Source organism: Loxodonta africana, chromosome 14, assembly GCF_030014295.1.
Source record: "Loxodonta africana isolate mLoxAfr1 chromosome 14, mLoxAfr1.hap2, whole genome shotgun sequence".
Lineage (NCBI taxonomy): Eukaryota > Metazoa > Chordata > Mammalia > Proboscidea > Elephantidae > Loxodonta > Loxodonta africana.
In genome coordinates this window covers 72,945,661-72,970,325 of record NC_087355.1, presented here as the reverse complement: position 1 = coordinate 72,970,325, position 24,665 = coordinate 72,945,661, and the positions used below count along the sequence as shown (strand labels likewise).

At 37.0% G+C, this 24,665-nt stretch overlaps 1 protein-coding gene across 11 annotated transcripts in view; it reads right to left on the bottom strand.

Annotated features, from left to right (window-relative positions):
* Positions 1–24,665, bottom strand: part of TBC1D31 (TBC1 domain family member 31) — a 50,562-nt gene that overhangs the window by 3,699 nt on the left and 22,198 nt on the right. For 8 of the 11 annotated variants that reach the window (XR_002785221.2, XR_002785222.2, XM_023545964.2 and 5 more), the window contains 13 exons: positions 22,739–22,915; positions 21,006–21,085; positions 20,780–20,926; positions 19,060–19,193; positions 15,562–15,695; positions 13,821–14,000; positions 12,623–12,855; positions 12,213–12,365; positions 11,016–11,151; positions 7,073–7,165; positions 4,289–4,429; positions 2,906–3,100; positions 592–730 (listed from right to left, as the gene is read on the bottom strand). Coding sequence is in view for 9 of the 11 variants with exons in the window: in XM_023545964.2 (XP_023401732.2) it covers positions 592–730; positions 2,906–3,100; positions 4,289–4,429; positions 7,073–7,165; positions 11,016–11,151; positions 12,213–12,365; positions 12,623–12,855; positions 13,821–14,000; positions 15,562–15,695; positions 19,060–19,193; positions 20,780–20,926; positions 21,006–21,085; positions 22,739–22,915 (1,942 nt within the window). In the remaining 2 variants the exon portion in view is untranslated. Of the gene's footprint in view, positions 1–591; positions 731–2,905; positions 3,101–3,125; positions 3,435–4,288; positions 4,430–7,072; positions 7,166–11,015; positions 11,152–12,212; positions 12,366–12,622; positions 12,856–13,820; positions 14,001–15,561; positions 15,696–19,059; positions 19,194–20,779; positions 20,927–21,005; positions 21,086–22,738; positions 22,916–24,665 lie in introns of those variants that run through there. The other 3 variants (XM_064268036.1, XM_064268038.1, XM_064268039.1) reach the window with 2 other exon arrangements.

Genomic DNA, 24,665 nt, shown 5'->3' with positions numbered 1-24,665 from the left:
ATGGTGCCAGATAACTTATCTACCTCAGAAGCAATATAAAATAAAGTAAAATAAAAGTTCCCTGTATCTGTACTCTATTTTAAAGTTTTAAAATATAATTTTGATTTTTAAGTTGATGCCATTGTGTGCCACGCATCAAAACCCAATTGTTTGATCAGATCCTCTAAGAGGCTTCCTTGTGCTACTTGAATAAACTGTTGTTCTCAGGATCGGCTCTTGGCGAAGCACGTATTTTTTACTATAATAAACTATAATTAGCATTTCGGTTGCAAATCACTTTCTCGTTGAGTAATAGGGTGCCAAAGACCATGGAACTATGGACCACGGAACTACAGGATGGTTGAGACTTATAAAATTTTTTTAAATGGGAGTTCTGTTTTTTAACAGTTCCACCTCTTCAGCACACCCCTTCTAGCCAAAATAGACAGTAAAAATACATGGTGACTAGTGATTACCTTTTAGCTGAGCAATAATTTAAATACAAGTGCCCAAATACACCTCAAGGAGAACTTTACTCATGATGGTACGCCATAGTAAAAGAATGAATCTGTGGTACCACGAAGAGAGAGGAAGGCATTCACGGACACTCACCTTCACAATGCGGATTTTTGGCATGATCCAAAGCGTCACTTAGCTCCTGTTCTAAAAACCACTTTCTAGACGCATCTGAAAGAGCAGAAGCTCTCTTTTCTGATCTCAAACGAAACTCTTTTTCTTCAGCTTCCTCCCGCTAAGTGCAAATAAGTTTAAAAAAAAAAAAAAAAAGATTACACAGAGCTTGTGATAATGCCAGCTCCTACAGTGGCTTCCTCTACCCCACTTCCCTCCATATTCCCACGGACTTATGATCTCCTAGGTATTGTGGTCATCTGGGTCTTCGCCCCAGGCTGCCAAAGAACTGGAAAGCAGAGGCATGTTTTCTGTATCACTCCATACCTCCAGGTGCCACTTAGCACACATAGAGATCCCAACCAACAGTTGTTGAAATAACAATCATGAGATTAAGCTAACTTTTTTATTAATGGCAACTGTCTTTTATTTAATTTGAATGCTATGCCTCAAAAATACAGCCTACAGAATTCAGAGTGAATCTTTTGTCCAGTTCTGGTACATACAATGACCATAAACCAAAAAACCAAACCCATTGCTCTTGAGTCGGTTCTGACTCATAGCGACCCTACAGGACAGAGTAGAACTGCCCCATAGGGGTTCCAAGGAGTGGCTGGTGGATTCAAACTGCCGACCTTTTGGTTAGCAGCTGAGCTCTTAACCACTGTGCCACCAGGGCTCCAAAATGACCATAGGGAAGTCAAATAATCTCTATTAGCCCCTACTTTCTCTCCATAAAATGAGAAAATAATCTTAAAATTAGCTCAAAGGATAACTAAAAAAATTAATTTAAAATACTATGCAACTCCTAAAGATTGACCAGTGTTCTAGAAATGGTACCTCTTTTACATGCAAGCACACATATCATTTTTAGATGTTATAGAAAAACTCATGCTATAAGCACCATTTTGAAGAATACTAGGGCCAGGCAGGGCACAGAACTCCATCTCTTTCATTTGACTGATGAGGAGACCGAGGCTGGGTGATCTCCTTAGGTCACCCAGTAGTTAATTAGCTTTAGAAACCAGGACATTAGACGCACATGAAATGTCCTTAAAGGATTCTCAGTCTTCTCTCACATGTACTTTCCCCCAGAGTCCACTCGCACCTTTTCCTAGTCTAGCCCCAGGGTCAGCAATCCCTGCCTGAAGATGTGGGCTTCCTCCACAACGCCTCTAGGAGAGCAGCCTCGCTGATCTGGGTGTCACCTCCACCTTCCCCCAAGCCCTGCTTCCCTGGCTTTGAAGGAAAGGGCTGTAAGATAGGGCCCCATATAACACTGGGATGAGGTAGCAAGAAAATGAGTCTGGAACAGTGATTTGAAAAAACATATTGTAAAAAACTTCCAGTATAGACATTCTGATATATTAGCAGAAAGAGAAATGAACTAGTCCCTGCTCGCTCCCTAAACTCTTTTGGGTCCTTAGGGAAGTCACTTACCCACTGTGTCTATGACAACATCTGCAGAGCCTAGGCCCTAGAGTCGTTGAAGGATCACCCAAATACATATGTGTGACATGCACTCTTAGTGGCCTCCTGAAAATCCATTGCTTCTCTTCTGTAGGAATAGCACCTCAATTTGATTTGGGATGGTAATGCACCCTGCTAAAAATACTTCATTTCCCAGCATCCTTTGCAGCCAAATATAGCTAGAAAAACGATGTGGGACTTCTCGAAAGGAGTTAACAAGAAGCTGGCTCAGCTAAGACCTGAAACTTCTTGTACTTCCACTCTACCTTCTTCCTGCTGCCTGAATTATATATGATATTATATATAATTATTATAATATATATGATATTCTTGAGAACGAAAGCCAGGCACCAGGAAGTAGTGCAAAAGGACAAGAAGGCCATTTCCCTGATGACCTTGGAGCCAGGATACCAATCGTGGACTGCTGCTTCCCCCCAAACTGCTTTAATGAAAAAAAGAAAAACACTTCTATTTTGTTGACAGTCACTACTATTGCGGGTTTTGTTACTGACAGCTACACACAATTCCTAACTATTCAAAATCTTTTACATTGTAAGTATAAAGAATTGGATGAATTTATTTTATTATCCAATCAGCCAGAACAAATCCAAGAAGCTGAGAAGTTGAGCCACATTCATGTGAACGAGAAACACGCTTAGTAATTTTTTATTTGGGCTTCCTCTCTGGGCAATACCTATTAAACTGAGGTTATCTTTAAGATCTTTGTCAGCAAAAATTACTTGGTTTGATGATTTTATCGTTTCATTAGGTACCATTTCAAAATTTAATGTTTGATACAATAAGAAGTTTACAACACTTTTCTTACCTTTTCAGCTTCCGCCCCCATCATTGCATTTAATACCTCTATTTCTTTCCTTCTGTTATTCCGAAGGAGTCTGGCTACTTCCTGGTAACATTCGTTTCGTTGGAAAGCATCACATCTTTGTTTATGTAAAGCTTGAAATCGCCAGTCAGCATCTATGCATGCTTGTTCAGCATTTGCCAAATTCTCTTCAATTAACTAAAAAAGGTTGTAAGTGACCGAAACAAGGTCAGACTGTATAAAATTATGGAATATCCATCCAAATGTATCCAAGTATCTAGGAGAGTTGTCTTCAACCCTGGCTGCATAATAGAATCACCTGGGAACTTTTAAAAAATACTGATGTCCAGGCGCCACCATAAATCAATGAAATCAATCTCTGGTAACTTTAAAATGCTCCTCAAGTGATTTCAATGTATAGCTGAGGTTGAGAACTTCTAGGCTAGGGGATGGGGAGGGTTCAACAGTTTCCGTGCTTTCAACATTTTGAAAAAGGAGGCAGAAGAGCCTATTCTTACAGGCCGGACAAAACCTGTAAGAAAAGAAACGAAGGGCTGTTCTGGGGTTGTTGTAGAGTGGTAGGGAGGGAAAGCTGACACCACACCTGGCTTTCGGATCAGGGCCAGGCCCTGTTACATTCTCACTTAACATTTTGATACAAGGTTACAAAAAAATTCTTTCTTGAAGGTCTCAAGTTCTCTTTTAATTCACTTATGCTGGCATTTCCCAAGGGAACTCCGTGAGAAATTCTATAAAATAAGTTTAAGAAATTTTCTTAGTGATTCACAATGTATTAAAAAAAAAAAAAAATTTTTTTTTTAATGTATGAAAAATCCTCAAATTTGGCCTGAAAGAAATCTAAGCCAGCATTTCCAAGACTTATTTGACCAGCCCCTATTTAACTGAGTAATAGTTACCCTGAATAGTATATTCCACAGAATACGCTCTGTAAGTGCTGGCGTGCATATTAGGCGGGGACCTGATATTTTGAACTGAATCTACTCGGGCAGTTTCTGAGACAGAACACTGCGGAACGGTACAATCGGTAAAGTAACTGCCCCCTTTGTATTTTCCTGTAAGTACATGACTCTCCTTGAACTGAGCATCCTGGTGGCACAGTGGTTAAGAATTTGGCTGCTAACTAAAAGGTGGGTCGTTGGATACCACCTGCTCCTTGGAAACCTATGGGGCAGTTCTACTCTGTCCTATAAGGTCACTATGAGTTGAAATCCACTTGACGGCATGGGGTTTGGTTTTTTGGTCCTCAGATAAAGGAATGGGAGATTCTAGAACTGTGATAACTAAAGCAATCAGTAGAACTCTCCTGAAGGGATGACAGATGGAAATCCCCCCTCTGTATGTACACTAAATTTACCATATTTTTACCTTCTGAGCTTTCAGGCTCTGAGCTTGGTTGGTTTCCAAGAGTTTATGAAACGTGTGTTCTTCAAGCTCTACTTTTCGTCTGTAGGCATCTGTATCTTCTCTCATTTCTTTGGCAGCAGCTTCTTGATTTCTAGTAAGTTTCTGTTAAAACAAAAATCATTTGTAAAAAAAAAGAAAGTCACTGATCTATATAATAATGTAGAACACGGAAATAACTTCTCTTTTTTCAGAACACTAATGTGCACGCAAAGAGAAAAATGCAAGCATCTAATTTTCAAAGTAAAAAGCAAACGCAGTGATGTCAGAGGAAACGGCAATATAAATTCTATCACCCGAGAAGGCACTGAGAACACTGGGAAAAACTGTCAGATCAACTTTGTCAAACTCTGGAGACAAATCGAAGGCCCAGGTGAGCTGCCCTGGCTGGCCATTGTCTGTGCTGTCACATTGCGCCGCCGGGAGAATGAAGCACTGTCTGTACGACTCCCTCGGAAGAGGAGAGCTGGAAGTGTGCGCCTCGTCTCTCTATGTGGCTTTTACCTCTGCTGATTTTCATCTGTCTCCGTTCAGTGTCAAACTGTAAACATCAGTGTAACAGCTTTGCTGAGTTCTGTGGGTCCTTTTAGCCAATCATTCAACCCACAGGTGGTCTTAGGGACCCCCAACATGGACATATATAAATTATCTCATTTAATCCTTGTAGCAACCTTGGCAAGGCTGGTATTACTCCAAGGAGAAGACGTGTGAGAGGAAGAGGGAGAGAGAGAAAATGGACTTGATGAAACAAGGTCCTAGAAGGTGAAAAAGGGATGGGATCTAGAGCACAGATCAGTTTTTGCTTATTCGTTTAGTTTTTTTTTTTAAGAATAAGTTTACTCAAATTATATACTCATATTTCTAATGGAGGTAATCACAACACTGTGTGTTTTCTAGGACATAAGTTGTTTAGAAATAGGCATATTTCATCAGCCTCATGTAAGCAAAGTTTGTCAGGTAAAGTGTTCATCACTAAAGCCAACTGGAAAGAGGCAGCAGTGGCAGACTGGCATCTAACTGACCAGATAAAGTTCAGGATTTTGTACAGTAGCTCTCCTGAGTAGGTTATCCCTTCTCTAACCCTATAAGTTGGCTTAAACAAACATTCTCTTTAAAAGACAGCAAAAGGGGGGTAATCCACATTTGCCTCCCGACATGATATGTGGAGAGAAACTCAGGCTCACTTCTGTGGTGCTCCTGCAAACAGTCATAACTTGAATTTTATCGTGAAGAAACAAGAGACAAATGCTAACTGAGGACATTCTACAAAAATATCTGGCCTACACGCTTCAAAATTACCAGTCATGAAATACAAAGACTCAGGAACAATTCCAGTTTAGTGGAGACTAAAGAGACATAACAAGTGAGAAAATGGTCTGAGATTTTCTTTTGCTCTGAAGGACATTATTGGAACAATTGGTAAAATCTGGATAAGGCTTCTACATCAGATAATATTACGTCAACGTTGATTTCCTGATTTTGACAACTGTACAGTGGTGTTTTAAGAGGATTCCTTGCTTTTCAGAAATACACACTGAAGTGTTTGGAGATAAAGGAGGATCATGTCTGCAATTAAACAGTTCAGAAAAGAAATGTGTGTGTATATGTGTACAGATAGAAAGACAGAGAGAAGGATAAAACAAATGCAGCAAAATGTAAACAACTGAAGAATCTGAGAGAAAAATATTTGGAAATCCTTGGTATTCTCCTTGCAAATTTTTTGTTAAGTCTAAAATTATGCCCCCTGTCTCTTGCCTCCTCCCAACAAAGATGGTAAAAAGTAAACTTTAGCTTGGTCTAATTCAAAATCAAAGGAGACTTAACCAAACTGTAAATTCCTGGCTGAGTTCTAAAAGAAATTCAGTGTGAAAATTTTAAAAGAATTGTAGACGTGAATGGATACACTATGTTTTAAATCTTAATTTAATGTTATTTAATGTTAACCCAAACTAAACCCATTGCCACAAAGTTGATTCAGACTCACAGCGACCCTACAGGACAGAGTAGAACTGCCCCACAAGGTTTCCGAGGCTGTGACCTTTATGGAAGCAGACTGCCACATCTTTCTCCCCGCAGAGCAGCTGGTGAGTTTGAACTGCCCACCTTTCGGTTAGCGGCCGCACTTAACCACCGCACCACTAGGCATTCATATGTATGTTACCTGTTATGAATTTCAAGTTATCATTAATTTCAAAAAGGGTCTAAGTTTAAGAGGGTTGAAGGAAATGCAAGCTTACAGTTTCAACATTAATTTATAAGCGTAAATGAGCAGCAAAAATGAATAAATTTAAATATTCTTTTGCTACTCTGATACTTTTTAAAGTAAATAATGCTTTTCCCAAATAATAAATATTTACACTAACAAAGCTCCTTTTCCAGTGTCTTGTAAACTAAACTGTAGGTACTAGGCAAATATTTGTTGATTTGATTTCCGAAGTTTCAAATTCAAAGTATTTTACAGCTACGGCCTGTTTTACAGTACGAGACCTCTGTGAATTACTGGGAGAGTTTTGCGGTCACTATTACATCTGGCGTATCAGACACTAGCCTATGTTGCCGACAGAAACATGAATTAAAGGATTACAACCAACTCCATGTATTCAAACATTCTGACTACCTTACAGCCCTGGATGATGCTATATTCTGCTTAAAAAACAAACCGAACATACAAAAACCATGAGTAATTACAGTCTAAAAAGGCTTCGTACAATCCATGCTTTTCTCATGTTGGAAGTAGCTGATTTATACCTTCTCAAAAAGTCTCTTTTGTGATTCGAGTTCCAGGTTTCTCATTTCTAGGTCTTGGGCTGTGGTAGCCATTTCTTGATCTCTCATACAGACCTATGGCCAAGCAACAAACTGTGAATACGGAGGAGAATTTGCAAAATAATTTCTGCTGAAGAGATTTAGTACTCTTATAATTTGAACAATGCACTGAAAGTATTACAGTATTAAAAATAAGAAGAATTGGGTTTCTGAAACCAGAACAATTGACAACACATTAACACTGGCGTGTACTAACAATATATTGACATGTGGAACCTAGGAATAATCTGAGTTAAAGTTACACTTAATTTTGAAAAAAAAAAAAAAACCAAGCACAACTAACCATACGCTCATCTGTGCAGACCGTGAGAACAGATGGTAGACCTTACCATATTATAGCAACCAATGGTACAAGTTAGAAAAACCTGAACAGTGTCAATTTTTGCTAGGTTTACAGTTATTGTGGACTATCCAACCTGTGTGTGCTCTGCTTGGGGCTTACTTAGAGTTCACCTTTCATTCCTATATATTAGAGGGTATTGATAAGACACTCTCTCAACTACAGAATCTTAAGAACTGTCTTAAATACCTGTCTGACTAAAGTACCCATTTTTTTCAAAACAATTTTTATTGTGCTTTAAGTGAAAGTTTACAAATCAAGTCAGTCTCTCACACAAAAACCCATATACACCTTGCTACACACTCCCAATTACTCTCCCCCTCATGAGACAGCCCGCTCTCTCCCTCCACTCTCTCTTTTCGTGTCCATTTCACCAGCTTCTAACCCCCTTCACCCTCTCATCTCCCCTCCAGGCACGAGATGCCAACATAGTCTCAAGTGTCCACCTGATCCAACAAGCTCACTCCTCACCAGCATCCCTCTCCAACCCATTGTCCAATCCAATCCATGTCTGAAGAGTTGGCTTTGGGAATGGTTCCTGTCCTGGGCCAACAGAAGGTCTGGGGGTCATGACCATTGGGGTCCTTCTAGTCTCAGTCAGACCATTAAGTCTGGTCTTATGAGAATTTGGGGTCTGCATCCCACTGCTCTCCTGCTCCCTCAGGGGTTCTCTGTTGTGTTCCCTGTCAGGGCAGTCACTGGCTATAGCCAGGCACCATCTAGTTCTTCTGGTCTCAGGATGATGTAGTCTTTGGTTCATGTGGCCCTTTTGGTCTCTTGGGCTCGTAATTGCCTTGTGTTCTTCATTCTCCTTTGATCCAGGTGGGTTGAGACCAATTGAAGCATCTTAGATGGCTGCTTGCTAGCATTTAAGACCCAGTTTTTTAGTAAGAATTAAGTACATGATATTTGTTTCAAAATTAAGAAAAAACAAACACACTGTAACTGATCAGCCATCTAACCTTGTTCATTTATCCAGCAAACAATTACTGACCACATTCCTACCTGTATTCATAAGGTGTGGTGTTAGGTAGTGCAGATAAAGACAAATGACTTGCTATCAAATATGTACAGTACGTGAAATAGATAAAAACAAGAATACAGGGAGAAAGAGCTCCAAGGCGGTCATGCTTGAGTTTATGAAGGAAGAGTAGTAATAATAGCAAGAGGTGGAGGAGAGGTTTGGCACAGCCCAAAATGCTTTTCTGGAATTTCAATAAAAGGAGCTGTTGAGGGAAAAACAGATCAACTCTGCTTGCTGCTAACAGATGTCCACAATCACTTCTGTGTGTCGCTTTCATGCTGGAGCCTAAGCTCTGAGTCAAGGAGCTTCTGCAGTTTGGTGGGGTCCTAGACAATATCAGGATGGGGAGATGGAAGGACAGACAATATCAGAACAAGGAGATGGAAGAACACGGGGCTGGAAGGGCAGGCACAGGGCAGATCATGCCACTGAAAGGACTCTGCAGGAATCTTTGACCAAAAAATTGCCTTCCCCTAAATCAAAGGGGTTTCAAATAAAGAAGCCAGAGTTCTGAGCCTGCATTAATTTTAGGGAAGAACATACATCTTTTTAGAATAATGAAATATCATTCACTAGATGAGATAATTAAATAGAATTACAGATTTTAAAAACCAATTTAAAATTAGCTGGTTTTAAACAAAATAGGGAGTATTATCTCATGCTATAAAAAGAAGATATTTCTAATACAGATGAATTAAAAATACATTAAAAGACTGAAAAAAAAATTTAGTATTTTATCAAAACTTAGTTTTTGATCTGGTTTTGGTCTGTTCCCTGAAACAGACTATTTCCATTTGCCAATGTTGCCCTGAATTAATTCATAAATTCAAGGCAATCTGAATAAGTTGTGGGGAGGAGAGGATTCAGAGAATGATAAATTCTCAAAATCTATTTGGAAAAGTAAATATTGTAGAATACTAAGGAAAACTCTGAAAAGAAAGACTAATAAGTAGAAATTAGGCCTACTAGCTAGAAAATATTACAAAGACACTGTCATTAAAACAGTGTGGTACTGGCATAGGAATAGAACAAAGGAGGAGATCAAGAATATAAAGGAATTTAATATTTAATAATAATCAGTTGGCAAATGGCTTTGTCAATATCCAATAAATTGTGTTGGGACAACTGACTTACCTTTTGGAAAGAAGCAAGCCTGGTCCCTAACTCATTCCTTACCTTTAATTTTCAGACAAATCAGAGGTTGGTGAACTTTCTTTGAAAAAGGCCAGATTGCAAATATTTTAAGCTTTGTGGGTCATCCTTTCTGTCATAACTACTTATCTCTATCATTGTAGTACAAAAGCAGCCATAAACAATATGTAAACAAATGTGTGTGACTGTGTTCCAATAAAAAAGATTCATTAAATAAACCATGGCAGATACATACAATGGAACAGTGCAGCCATAAAAATAGAAATAGATCCATGTATACTGACATGAAAAAATATGCAATATGTACCATTAAAAAAAGCAGGTTGCAAAAATAGAATGTGTAAAGAATAATCCCATTCTTGTATAAATATAAGAAAATAGGAATCTAATTATTCCTTTATAGAAAAACAGCTGAAAGCCTATTTATTTAGCCATTTTTAACACTTTATCTCTAGGAATAAACTGAGGGAAGAGTGTAGAAGGTCGTTTTTTTACTTCATGTATTTTGCTTTGGAAATGTTTTTACACTGCCTGTGCGTGAATTTTATATTACAAAAGAACATTTCCACTTCACAATTAACTTAATGGTTAACTGATACTTGCTGATATTTCTAAGGACATAGTCACTATCTTAGGCTGAGTTCTCTAGAGAAGCAAAGCCAGTGAAGCATATATATATACATATATACGGAAAGAGAGAAGCTTCTCCTGACTCATGTAGCTGCAAAGGCTGATGAATCCAAGGTTAACAGGTACGATGGCAGGCTGCTGGCTCACAGGCTGTGGAGGCTGACTAATGCCAAGATAGACAGGCAATACAGCAGGCTGCTGGCTCAAGTTCCAAGAAACAGGAGATCAGATGATGACAAGCCGGATGCAGGATATACAGCAAGAAAGAGAGCTTAGCCAGAATGTCCACATATACTGGATGCAGGCCAGACCCTCAAGGAAACTCCTTACAACTGACTGGCTGATCACATCATAGAGGATGATTATATCATTACACAACTGCCAAACTACATCATTACATAACTGCCAAACTACGTCATTACTTAAGTGCCGAACCATTGAGAATATAGCCAAGTTGACACACAACCTTAACCATCACAGTCATCAAGGATACTAGTCAACTTGACTAATTTTTCCTGGCATTTCTAAATTACTTAACCATTAATGAAATACAAAAGAGAGTACGCATAGCTATCTAAGGGGAAAAGCAAATAAAATTAAAGGGGCTACTGAGTATTCACTGTGAACTCTAGGAATAATATTTAATTTGAAGGTGTTCTTTACATTTATATGAGAGTAAATGGAAATAAAGTATAAGTACTAAGACAAAAATAACAAACCTTTCTTTCAATTTCATCATCCAGTCTTCTTAGTTCCATTTCACGTTGGTCTTGCTGTTGCTTCTGAAAACGCCTTCTGGCAGCATCTTGTAAGTGTATCTCTTTTCTTTTCAGCTCCCTCTTCACAGCAGCTAGTCTTCAAATACAAAATAAATCAAGAGGAATAAATAAAGCATTTCCCAATATAGATTTAAGTTGGAAAAAATTAAGTTTCACAACAATAGCTGCTAGCCATCTAGTTTGATCCACTTTTCCAATCTACCTGGTGCCTCTGTAACACAGCTGTACTTATAATATATAAAAGAAAGATGTTCAGTTACAAACAAGTCTGTGTTCATGAAGATGACAAATGGTCCACTGGCAACTGGCTATCCTATTCGCACTCGAAAGCTGGTCTACAGGCCTGCTACTTGGATTATTTCAATACAACTGACACCTTTTATTTGAAGGAATGGTGTAAAAAATGCCCCAGTGTTACCAAGGATGATGCAAACTTACTCATCTAGAATTTGAGGCCAGTGGCTTAGTTCAGTGAGTCTCTTTAATCCACACTAGACATCTGTTTCATAAACTCCTATTCAAGATTAAGACTCAATAAACAGCTATAGAAGTGACAGTTTTTCAACAGTTAGCTTAGTCTCAATATTCGTCCCATAATTTTAATTAATTTAAAATTCTTACCTCATTAACCTATTTTTCAATTAGCATTTAGTACTCTTCCCAGTTCTCCAAAGTATAAATTGCATGATATAAGAGACAATCATTTTATTGCCGATTATCAAGTCACACAAATAGAGTTTAAAACAATTTTAAAAAACTATGTTTATTAAAGGTGATTTATCTAGTACTCGATTATGACCTATTTCTACCCACCATGAATAACAAATGTTTCTAATAATGTCCTTCAAAGTGCCTTAAGATCCTGTGTTACTTCTGAATAACCAGTGCAAAGTTCTATCATATTTAGTGTGGCATTAGAGTTAACTACATTTACTCCGTCCCAATTTTTGGAAAAGTGGTATACGTAGATTTCTTTTTTATTAACTTAAATATTTGCTTAATGGAACTACTATAGCAGGATAATGCTGCATTTAGTGTTGTTCCTGTAATTGTTCCTATCATTTTAAAAAGCGAAAGAAAAAGAAATCATTGAACTAACTCATATATCCAGGTTTTTTTTAAAGTGATAAAACATACCTCTGTCTTTGTTCCAGCATCTTCTCTTCTTCTCGAAAGAGAATTTCTCTTCTTGTTTCTTCAGCTTTACGAAGCAGTTCTTGCTTTTGGTACCAAGCTTCATCTTCAGCTTTTTGCTGGTCTACTTCAGCTTGCATATCTTCAACTGTCTGCCTTAAGTAAATAATATAATTTATTATTCCCAAAACCCTAAGAAATGTAAGTCAAAGAACTAAAGTATGAAATGTATATCTGATTAATGTATAATTGAGTTTACTTCTATATGCAAACATTAAATATTTTTAAAGGTATTTCTAGTCTCCAAACTCTGATTTTACATCAACACTTAATAATTTAACTGTATTATTCATAAAAAAAACCTTTGTCATATTCTGTTTCCATCAAACAAAGAACAACTATTCCATTATTACCTCTCTCTTAGGTAATCCAATTCATCATTCCTTATTCTTTCTCGTTCCTGTGTCTGATAATCCACAATAAACTTGGGATATTGATTAAATACTGGATACTGCCCTTTTGTCAGCGCGACAAAAACGTCAAGCATGCTCTCTGGGTGAATATCAGCAGGAGTGGTATCTGCTAGGTGGTAAACTTCTCGAATGACAACAGTTATATCCAGGTTGTTCCGATGGTGAAAAAAATACTGTAAAAAATTATATGTTTAAGTCAGGGTTTGTAACAATTATGTGGTAGAATAAAAACAAAAGTTAAAAAAAAATATAAACGTCAATTTGTGCTTAAGAGGGAATTTTTTTTTTTTTTTGCAAATTCACTGAAGCTTTTCTTAACCCAACTTTAAAAATGAAGATTCAATTTTATATTTTTCAAAATATAATAAAACTTCAAAATCGTATTGTTAACTTTTGGAGTCAAGCTTTTAAAGTTTTAACTGTCAAAATGAAATCTTCCTTTACAGTAGAGACACAAATGTTCCAACAGTAGAATAACTTCGGCTTGTTTTTTTTTTCCAAAATCTAAAATAAATAAATTAGAAGATAAATTAGCTTGACTCTTTAAATGTATCTGAAATATTTCCACATTATCTCGTTGTGCTGGCACATCAGAATTATAAAATATATATTATCATGTGATCATGAAGTAAAAAATTTCAGTTTGATGGGAACTACAATATCATTTAAAAAAATCAATCAATTCATCCATTCTACCAAAAAAGCCTCTCCTTTCTGAAATCACCTCTAACGCTCTCTTTCAGTCACCTTCTTGCCAAGCGTCAAAACTCTCAGCTACCATTTTGCGTGGCACCACGCATCCAGACTATGACAGACCACAGGGGTCACTAATAAGATCGCGCAGAACAAACAACTACCCAACTGTTCAACGTCCTTTATAAAGGGTTTAGCACAAAACTGCAATATTATCACAATCCTTTTCTGAAGCTGTAAGAACAAAGGAGACTGCTATAATTGCCTGTTTAACTCTCTATAAACTATGTCTGGGCAGGAACCTGGTCTACTTCATTCTCTACCATATTCCTAGCACCTAGCACCAGTGGCTGGCATACAATAGGTACTCAGTAAATAAATGGCTTTTTCATCCATTGAAATAACTGAAATTTGAGAAACTCCACTTAAGAACAAGGATGTTTACCTCGAAATCATCTTTGAGATTACAGTTGAGCAAAGGCGCTCTGGAACATATGTTGTAGGCGACAACAGCCATCAGGAGGAATGAAGGATGGTTGGAAAAGACATTATCGAATAATTTCAGCCACTCCTCTCTTGTCAGTACTTCTGAGAACACGGTTTCAAGAAGTGGCCATGCATATAGCTAAAATAAATTTTAAAGTTTACTACATAAAAGGACAAATATTATATGACTTCACTTATATAAAAACACAAGAAAAGGCAAATGTATAGAGATCAAAGTTTATTAGTGGTTACTGCGGGCGGAGGAGGAAATGGGGGTTAATGGTGATGGGAAATTGCATTTAGTGCTGCACAGCTGATTACTGTAATTGCTGTCAGTAAGTTGTACACTTGTAAAAAGCTGAACTGGCCAAATTGTGTGATAGGTATATTTCGAACAACAATAGCAACAACAACAAAGAGTAGCTGCTGAGGCTGCTTATGTAAAACAAACATGTCACGGGATTTGGTTTCTTGGTTTGGAGGTTTAGGGTCACCGTTTCATGGCCCAGTTAACTGGCCTACTAACGTGTTTTGTGCTTCTGTTCTACCTCGTTGTTCTTTGTGTGTGCCTGGGGCCTTAAAAGCTTGCAAGTAGCCATCCAAGGCACAACTGGTCTCTATTCACCTGGAGCAACAGAGGAAGGAGAGTTAGGAACAGGAGGAGGATAGGGAATGTGTGGCCAATTGTCTCCGGGAACAAATGCCTCCTTTGCCGTGAGACCAGAAGAATTGGGTGGTGCCTGGCTACCATTACTGAACGTTTTGATCAAAGATTCCATAGAAGAATCTTGATCAAAAGGAGGAAAATACAGAATAGAATTTCAAATTCTCATGGACTCCAGACTTTCTAGAGGGTGGAAGTAGATAAACCCTAAAACTATTGCCCTGAGATAATCTTTAAACCTTAAACCAAAAATACCCTCTGAAGTCTTCTTAAAACCAAAAAATAATTTAGCTTAAATGATAAAAAAAGGTCTGCCTTGAGTACTGTGCTCTTTTAAGAACTATCTATATGGGATCAAATTGACAACAGCAACTCAAAAGGTTAAGACAGGAACCTCGGGGCAGTGGGTTTATGTTAATGGAGGAGGAACAACTCAGAAAAAGAGGATGAGAATGGTTGCAAATCTCGAAGAATGTAATCAATATCACTAAATTGTACATTTAGAAACTGCTGAACTGGCACATGTTTTGCTGCATATATTCTCAACAACAACAAAATAAATAAAATTATAAAAAAATTGTAATAGCTTTCTAGGGAAAGTTATAATAGAGTCATTGCTAAAACATTCTCCTAAGTTTTTTTAAGCTATTAACCTGTTGCCACTGAGTTGATTCTGACTCATAGCAACCCTACAGGACAGAGTAGAACTGCCCCATAGAGTTTCCAAGGAGCAGCTGGTGGATTCGAACTGCCAATCTTGTGGTTAATACCCACAGCACTGAATCACTACACCACCAGGCTTTCTAAGCTATTAAAAACATAATTATGAAGAGAACTACCTTAATTTGGACCTTTCACTACTTATAGATGTTCAGGAAAGCAGTTTAATGAAGAAAATGAATGTAATACTGTTAAAAATATAAAACGTAGTATGCTCTCTACTATACATTTTCAAGAAAATACTGTTTTACTTATACCAGAACCAATGATAGCTTCCAAAATAAACTAGATACTATAAAAACCTTCCACTTCATACCTGGGAAGTTATATCATGGTCCACGAAGTGCTGTAGCAGCTCTTTGTCATGAAAAGCCAAAACATTTTCTATCATACTAAGAATATTGATAGGAGGATTAGGAAAATATTCAAACCAGTGTTGACACCAATTGACTATGAAGAAAAAAATGGAAAATTTATCTTTAAATAGCTTTCTGTATTATCAAAGGACTTCACATTCTTAAATGTACCTACTCTTTATGTCTTCAACATGCTCATGAATAAAGTAAATCACACATGATAACTTTTTAAATTCTAAGACAATAGATTTTTAAAAATCCATCACGTTAACATAGTTATCTTAAAAAAAAAGTTATCTTAGGTGTGCAGAAATTTTGCAAACTTCCTCATAGCAGTCAACAAGAGAGTGTTTACTAAAAAAGAAGAGACCTGCAAAAGTATACTGATCCTGGTCACTGGGGTATTCTAGTTCTTCCTGGCTCCTGCGTTACATCCATTTAGATTTTCCTGGTTAACAAAATAATTCCTTTTAAAAAGGTTCCTATTTAGCCTTCATTAAATGTGATCAATGTTAAAATTCTGTCTCAGGTATCCAGTGCTGCTCTTACAGAAATACCATAAGTGGATGGTTTTAACAAACAGAAATTCATTCTCTTACAGTCTAGTAGGCTACGAGTCCAAATTCAGGGTGCCAGTTCCAAGGGAAGGCTTTCTTTCTTTGTGGGCTCTGGAAGAAGGTCCTTGTCATCAATCCCACCACCACCACCACCACCACCACCACCCCCCCAGGAGCTTTTCAGGTGCAGGGACACCAACTCTCTGTTCGCTTCCCTTCCCTTTTATCTCTTGTAAGATAAAAGGTAGTGCGGGCCACACTCCACAGAAACTCTCTTTACATTGGATCAGGGATGTGACCTGATCCTCTTTAACATAACCTAATCTGGCCTCATTAACCACAGGCAGAGATTAGGACTTACAACACATAGGAAAATTACCATCGCAAAATGGGGGACAATCACACAATACCAGGAATCATGGCCTAACCAAGTTGACACATATTTTTGGGGGACAGAATTCAATCCATGACACATGCCAATCTATACTAAAAATTCATACCTAATTCAAAATTAGAAACATTTGGAAAAAAGTTACATATTGACAGCAATACATAAAAATAAACAGGTATATCCCTTAAATATAAGGGACCTATGAAATATAATGAGAATAAAAAAGTCCCATTACTAAGAAAAGACTGCTTTATAGACACTAACAAGTAACCACCAGAATGGTTTTAAATCTGTCAATGACGACTGGTTTCAGTAAACTTGGCTTTGAAAACCAACCAATCAGTGGCTGTGACATTCTCTGAAAATTAGAAAGTAGGATCATTCCATGAATAGGCTTCAACTCACTTGCACTCTGTAGCCAGTCCAACATCCAAAACCACTTCTCCTCAAAACCCGACAGAAGACCATCGGTGTGTGATGCGCAGTGAGCCTGTGTCTAACCACCACCGCGTTCCCTTACTTGAGTAATTAATAAATTCAGCTTTTTGGTTTCAAATATTGAATGGTGGCTTCATCCTCTGATGCTAAAATTGGCTTCATCCTTTGACATTAATTTTCTTTTGTTAAGTCAGCAAAGAAGGCTTTTAGCAGAATACTGGATTACATACAGTTTATAAGGTCCTTTCAAACCTAGAAATCCATGATTTCATTTATTAACCTGTTGTTGTCAAGTTAATTTTGACTTATAGTGACCCTATAGGACAGATTAGAACTGCCCCACAGGGTTTCCAAGGAGCGACTGGTGGATTCGAACTGCCGACCTTTTGGTTAGTGGCTGATTGCTTAATCATTGTGCCATTTCATTTATTAGTGAGTATTTTAATGCAAGTTAATAATTAAATCATACATAAAAGCTTGCAAACGCTAAACGTTGAAAGTAACATTTCAACTTCTTTAAATGGCTACTCTTTAAAAGGAAAATTTGGTTCGGTAACACTGAGTGACCCTTATTATGTCTTACTAGTATGACATTGCTAGTTCTAAGAATTAAAAAAAGTTCCACACATACTCAAAAACCTTTTATTCTAATTTAATCTTCATCAATAGAACATTGTTTTCCGTTAGTCAAGAGGAAAACCCCACCTTAGAGAGTAACCATTTACCTTCTCTTAAGTATTTTTATTCTGATTCAGTGTCACCATAACAAAAGTATGGGTAGAGGATTTAGAGACAGAATTGACTGATTGCAGAATAAAGACAAATAGTAATTGTGTGGAGATCCTTTACTAAACCCAAAGTTAAGAATTCCTTCCGGTTGTAAGAGACTCTAAAAAGTATCTGAAAATAACTTCTATAAATATGTCCCAATGTATACAAAGAAGTAACTGTTTTCCTCCAAAATTTCTTTTAGGTCCCAACTAGACTATAAACAACACAAGAAAGCCAGAAACATGGCTTATCCCAAGCAGTGGGAAGTTGAAGCTCAGTAAATGTTTACTGAACAAAGCTAGTTTGAACCTTTGGTAGAAAGCCAAAGCTATTCAGGTTGACCGTTGTCAAGGGAACAATGAGCCCTTAAATTTAGATTTCAGGGATGTTTGCTTAGAAGAGAAAAATAAATTTCTTAGTGTATAATCATACTTCAGCTATATAATGAGATTTTACTGCAAATAAAAAATAGAGTTTTGGGTGACTCTCTAAGTTAATCTGTTTCTTTTTCTTTTAAAACAGTTAAGAGTCTAATCAGTGCTGCTGGCCGAGCTGCTGGCCGAGCACACTAGTGTAGCCCTTCTGGGGAATTAATTAGAATACTCATATCTTATGATAGCCCTTCTGGGGAATTAATTAGAATACTCATATTTTATGACCTAACAATTCCAATTCTGAGAATCTATCCAAATAAATTATAAATATTTATATACGAAGGTGCTTATAACATTGTTTCTTTTAATAGGTAATCATTAGAAACAATCTAATGTCCAACAACAGATGAAACTAGTGCATACACACTATGGAATATTACACAGTCAATAAAGTGTTTACGAAGTTTACAAAAATAAAGGAAACGTATGTAACATATTAGATAAAGGCAATAGGATTATAATGATTTAAAAAAAATGTTTTAAAAAGGTAGAACAATTAGGAAAACAAAGAAACAAACATCTAAAAGTCCTACAATAGGGAAGTAGATAAATTAAGGTACACTCAACAGATGAAATACTATATTATAAAGGCAATAAATTATGTTTTTATATATTAAATTGTATTTAATAATTTGGGGGAAATGCTCACAAGAAAGTCATCAGTATATTATCAAAGATTATCTCTGGGGAAAAAACATTGGAGAATTTTTTTTGTACGTTTTCCTGTATTTTTCAAAAGATCTTCAATTATTGGTAAAAAATTTATGAAAACAATTACAATGTCATTTGTTAAAAGTTGCAAAGGTACCAAAGGCAAACATCTAGGGATCTACTCCTGTGTTCATCATTTAATAATTTTTTACGTACTTATGAGAGTAGCAACAACTTCAAAGCAGATGAGTTGATTGTTCTGGAATAATTTTACAAACGGAAATGCCAAGAGTGGAAGATACGGCGTGTCACTAAAGATGGCAGACCAGTGAGCTAATGCAGATAGCGTTCTGTGAACAGAATAAGAAAATAGAGACCAGAAAACAATTCATTATTAAAATTTATTTGAATAAATAATACATTCACATGATGAAACATTCAACACAGAAGGTATATTTGCTGAATTTTCCCTCCTACTCCTATCATCTAGCTCACCTCTCTAGAGGCAACCACTGCGAAAAGTATAAGCCCTTTTTAGAAACCTCACAGATAGCGGTATATTATAAACACTGTACTGCACCTTGCATTTTTCAATTAATTGTATCTTGGAAATAGCTCATATCAGCATCCATAGAACTTTCTCATGATACTTTACAGAAGAATAAGACAGCTCTCTATAGACACGTCTTTATTTAACTTGGCCCCCACTGCGGACACTGAAGTTGTTTCCAATCTTTTATAAATACTGCACTTAATGCCATTGGATTTACATCATTCTATATGTTTGAATAAATTTCTAGGAGTAGAACTGCTGAGTCAAAGGATACGTGCATTTGTAATTTCAATAGCCAAATTTTTCCTTGACAAAAACAGTGCTCACTTAAAGGGATGGCTGCTTTGGATTAAGAGATTTATAAGACACATCAACCAGATGTTATGTGTGCACCTTGTTGGACCCTGATTGAAGCTAGTTTATCATAAAAAAAATGATAAGACAACCAGGGTTAATAGGAATGCTGATTGGATATATGACATTAAAGAATTATTGTTAATTCTTCTTTTGGTGTGATAATGGTAATGTGTTAAGGGAAAAAAAAAATAGTCCTTATCCTTCAGAGGTACGTAAGAAAATGTTTAGTGGAGGAAGTGTGTTCAGGCTGGAATGGGATGGGGCTGGGGGTACGGAGTGAGAGGGGATGTTGACAAAACAAGATTGGCCATGAGTTGGTAATTGTTGAAGCTGGGTGATGGGTATGAGGCTATTCATTAATATTATTCTCTCTACTTTTATTTATGCTTGAAATTTTTCATAATAAAAACTTTACTTAAAAAAAAAAAGTCTCAGATTCTGGGACCTGCACTTGACCCCTTATCTGACTTCTTTATGCCTTAGTTTTTAAATCTGAAAAACAGAAATAATACCTGACACATGAAAGTACTGTAAAGTGTTAGTTATTATTATCATTATTAATATTTATCCGGTGCTTACTAGGTATCAGATGCTGGTATAAGCATTCTAAAAAAGATTCTAATTCTTACTTCCCCAATACTATTATGATGTTGATGTTATTACTTCCATTTTTAGATGAAGAAATTAAGGCTGCGAAAAGTTAGGTGACATGTCCTATATCACATTTATTAAGTGGGAGAATGAGGATTCAAAATTTTTGGAGGTCCTTTACTTCAAATTCAAAGCTCTTTCTACTAGGCCTCTCTGTTCCTCTAGCTTGTCTGAAAGATTCCTATTTTCTAGAACATAAAAGAGGCTAATATTCAAATGTAATATATACACAAGTGTTTTTTTTTTTAATTAAACAAACCAACATACAGCATGGATGATCAAAGATGACCAAATACCAGGGCTCCAGTGGATTTCAGAACACTGCAATCATTAGTTACAGATTTCATACAAATTGCTGCAATATGCTGAACATACCTCTGTAATACTCTGAGTAGTTTTCTACTTTTGATAGGGTATTTCTTCTGCAGGTTGAGAAAGGCCACATGAACGCCCTTATCTACCAGGCTACTAAACGCAGTATGATTTTCAGGCAGTTGTAGCAGAGAACGCCAAATGAACATTCTGAAATTAAAATGCAATTTTAGCCAGAAAAAATTTTTTGGTGAAATTGATTTAACGTGTAAGAGCTAAAAATTTTTACCTATATTTCGTTGGATATTCACCGTAGCCCTTCAATAAGATTTGTAGGCGCTTTTTGTTTAATCCATCTGACAATTCATTCTATAAACAGGAAGACAGTATCAATAAGTAACATAACCACAAAACTGAAAAAAATGACAGCGGTGTTCCAACTTTTGAATGCAAGAAGTATTTTACATCATGGGACCTACACATGCTCACTCCCTGAAACTCAAACACACACACACACACACACACACACACACACACATTCCCCCAGTGTGCATATATAGCCTACAAAGTTTCATGATACATTACTTACCTAGACTTTTTCTATAAAGGACCATATACTAAGTATCTCAGGTTTTATAGGCCAAGAGGCAAAATCAGGGACATCATGTAGATTTTTATGTAACCATTTAAAAATGTAAAAACCACTCTTAGCTGGTGTGGCTGAGATAGCACCATCCTCTACCCTCCCTCCATTGTTCCCACATGGCCCTGAGAATCTTGGCAGTTATGCCAATTACTCTCCAGATAGAACAGGACTCTTCCTGGGGTGGGGTTCAGTAGCCCAAGAAGAAAGACCTAAGACACTGATAAGGAGGGTTTCCCAACAAACTCAAAACAGTCCAAGTGAAGCTCAATGCCAACTGGCCCACTCATGTTTTCAGAGCTTCTAATCACCTTTTAGTCCTTTACTTTTTTTTTAAATAATTTTCATTGTGCTTTAAGTGAAAGTTTACAAATTGAGTCAGTCTCTCGCACAAAAACCCATATACACCTTGCTACACACTCCCAATTACTCTCCCCCTAATGAGACAGCCTGCTCTCTCCCTCCACTCTCTCTTTTCGTGTCCTTTTCGCCAGCTTCTAACCCCCTCCACCCTCTCATCTCCCCTCCAGGCAGGAGATGCCAACATAGTCTCAAGTGTCCATCTGATCCAAGAATAGTCCTTTACTCTTAATCATTATTGGACAGAATAAAAATTACCAGGCATTTGAGGAAAGCTTCTAAAACAAACTAAAAAAAGCAACTTAGAGAATACAGACTTTGCTGAACAAAGAAAACATCATCAATATCCTCAGCAAGATACCATGAAACAAGAATAGGGTGTCATAAAAAAGGAACATTCAAAAATTAAAAAGGTCTTGAAATTGATAAACATGAGAGCAGAAATGAATTAAACTAAGAAAATCTCCCAGGAAGCAGCATAGAAAGATTAAGGAGGGGAGGAAATCAATGAAATAATTCAAGAAAAATTCCTGAGAACTGAAAGACATGAGTTGCTTAGCTCAGTAAATGAAAACAGGCTCACACCAAAGCACATCATTGTGAAGCTCCAGATGACTGCAGACAAAGAGAAGATCTCAGAAGCAAAGGAATAAAAATAATGTCTAACTTCTCAACAGCCACACTGAAAACAATAATGGAGAAAGACCTTTAAAATTCTGATAGAAAATTATCTCTAATCTAGAATTTTACACCCAAACTATCATTAAAGTAAGGTGGATAGTATACTAAGGACATCTTTAGACCTGCGAAGTTTAAACAATGTTACCTTGTACCTCCTGCACCTTTTCTCAAGAGCTACTGGAGAATGTATTTCCACAAAATGAAAGTGTAAATCAAGAAAGATTTTTTCTTGAATGAATTACCCAAGAGGGGGAAGGGTGATGATGGCATACAAACCAATGAGACTTGTCTACAGCAGAGCCGTGATAAACAAAAATGTAATTGTAATATATTCTTACCTCTTTATTTTCAAAATTACCAGTCAGGTCTTGTTTTAATATCCTTGTTTGTGTTTTGCTCTCCCTTGATTTTGTTGGCCGCCGTACCCTTCCTGACGTTACTTTCATCTTAAGATCACTGGAGTTCAGTTTGCTCTTGGGTAAATCTTCAATCACTTTCACTAAGGGAGGAGGTGGCTAAAAGGAAAAAACAAAAAAACCTCCAGTGGATGTCATGGGAAAACAGGCCTGTTAGTGTAAGATTTTTTAAAACTTTGCCTTAACTTAGTAACATGTCTTAATACATACTGTTATTCTTCAGGCAAAAAGTGTAAGCAAAATGGCTAAGAATGCTTCCTTGTTGACTAAAAAATTTAGGCAAATTTCTGCCAAATTACTTTTGGAGAACATAATAAAGAAGCATGATTAAATAACAGCAATAAACAGAATTTAATTAGTCCTTTAAAGCTGGCCTTAAATCATAGAAAACCAGATCATTTTTCACACTTGTATGATAATCTTAGAAATATGTAGATAATCTGCAGTGGAGAAGGCAGCATCTGCCCCCTAGAAGCTGAGGGAAGCACCCTAATATTCTTCAGGGTCAGGTGAAATTTCTCCCAGAGGGAAGAAACTATCAAATGACTTCTCCACTTCAAAGCATGGAATTCCTGCCTTGCTGTCCTTGGTTAAGGTTTTTCAGTCTGCATAGATTTGGCTCCGTGAACCCACTATTGTATCAATATCTAAGGAGGCAGTTCAGAGAGCAAGATTAGAATCCAAATCCTCATCTTTATGGGGCCTCTCAAACAGAAAATAAAAATTCAACTTGAATTTACTTAAGGTAAAATAATACACTAAAACATTTTCTCCATGAATAATACTCTTTGAAATCATAAGATCCTTGTTCAAAGGAAAACAATGGATAAGGTAACTCAGGCTTTCTGAGTTCTAAATACCATTAAACTACAATGATTGCTTATTCTGTGATTCAAGTCTTCAATTCTTCATTTATGAGATGGAATTAAGTGGCCAGACTTCTGAATATTATCCATCTTTAATAGCCTTGAACTGTCTTCTCTCCAACCTCAACCCATTCTTGTAAATTTTTATTAACATTTCTACTCTAGCCAGCCCTACCAACCTAATCTCTCCTGACTTCCCATTCTGCAGGAGCAACTCTTGGAAAGACCTCCGGAGGCTCTTACCAATCTCCAGTGGTGTCACTAGAGAGGTGCGGGGGGCTGTGGACTGCATTGGGTGACACTGTCAGAGGGGGGTGACATCAAAATGACCATCTATAAAAATATCCCTGTAGCTAGTTATAACAACAGAAACATTTTTTGTGAGCCCAGCTTACATGTATCAATATACCTACATGGCTAAAACTCTAAAAAAAAAAAAAATTCTATTCTAATGCCACATCTTTCCTGCTTGAGCACCATGCTCTACCACAAAGGGTGGGACAGTCTCCCAAAAGTTAGAACCTGAGATATGACCTGATTTGCCATACCTTCGTAACGTTAAAACGCCAACACACAAGAATTCCTTTACTTTCTATCAGCATAATGCTAGAAATTATCCGGTGGCAAGAAACAGGACTTGGAAGGAATGGGACACAGGTAGGTTTAGTTTCAGGGTATATGAACCTGGTCACCTGGGTGGCCTAGAACAGTAATAAAAATACCAGTAGTGCTGGTAATGTGTCCAAAAAAAGAGACTACTTGTGAGCTTTTCTGGTCAATACGACAATATGATCTTAATTGCTTAATGAATAACAGCAGAGAGGAAGTCAATGACTCACTTTACCTTAGCTTTTCTCAGATCCTTCTCCCCTCTATTAATGAGGTTTAGCTAGTTCTGTAAAATGGACTAGTTTAGTCAGACTGAAAACTCTCTGAGTCAGAGCGAAAACTCTCTCAGTCAGAGCAAATAGCAATATAGTATT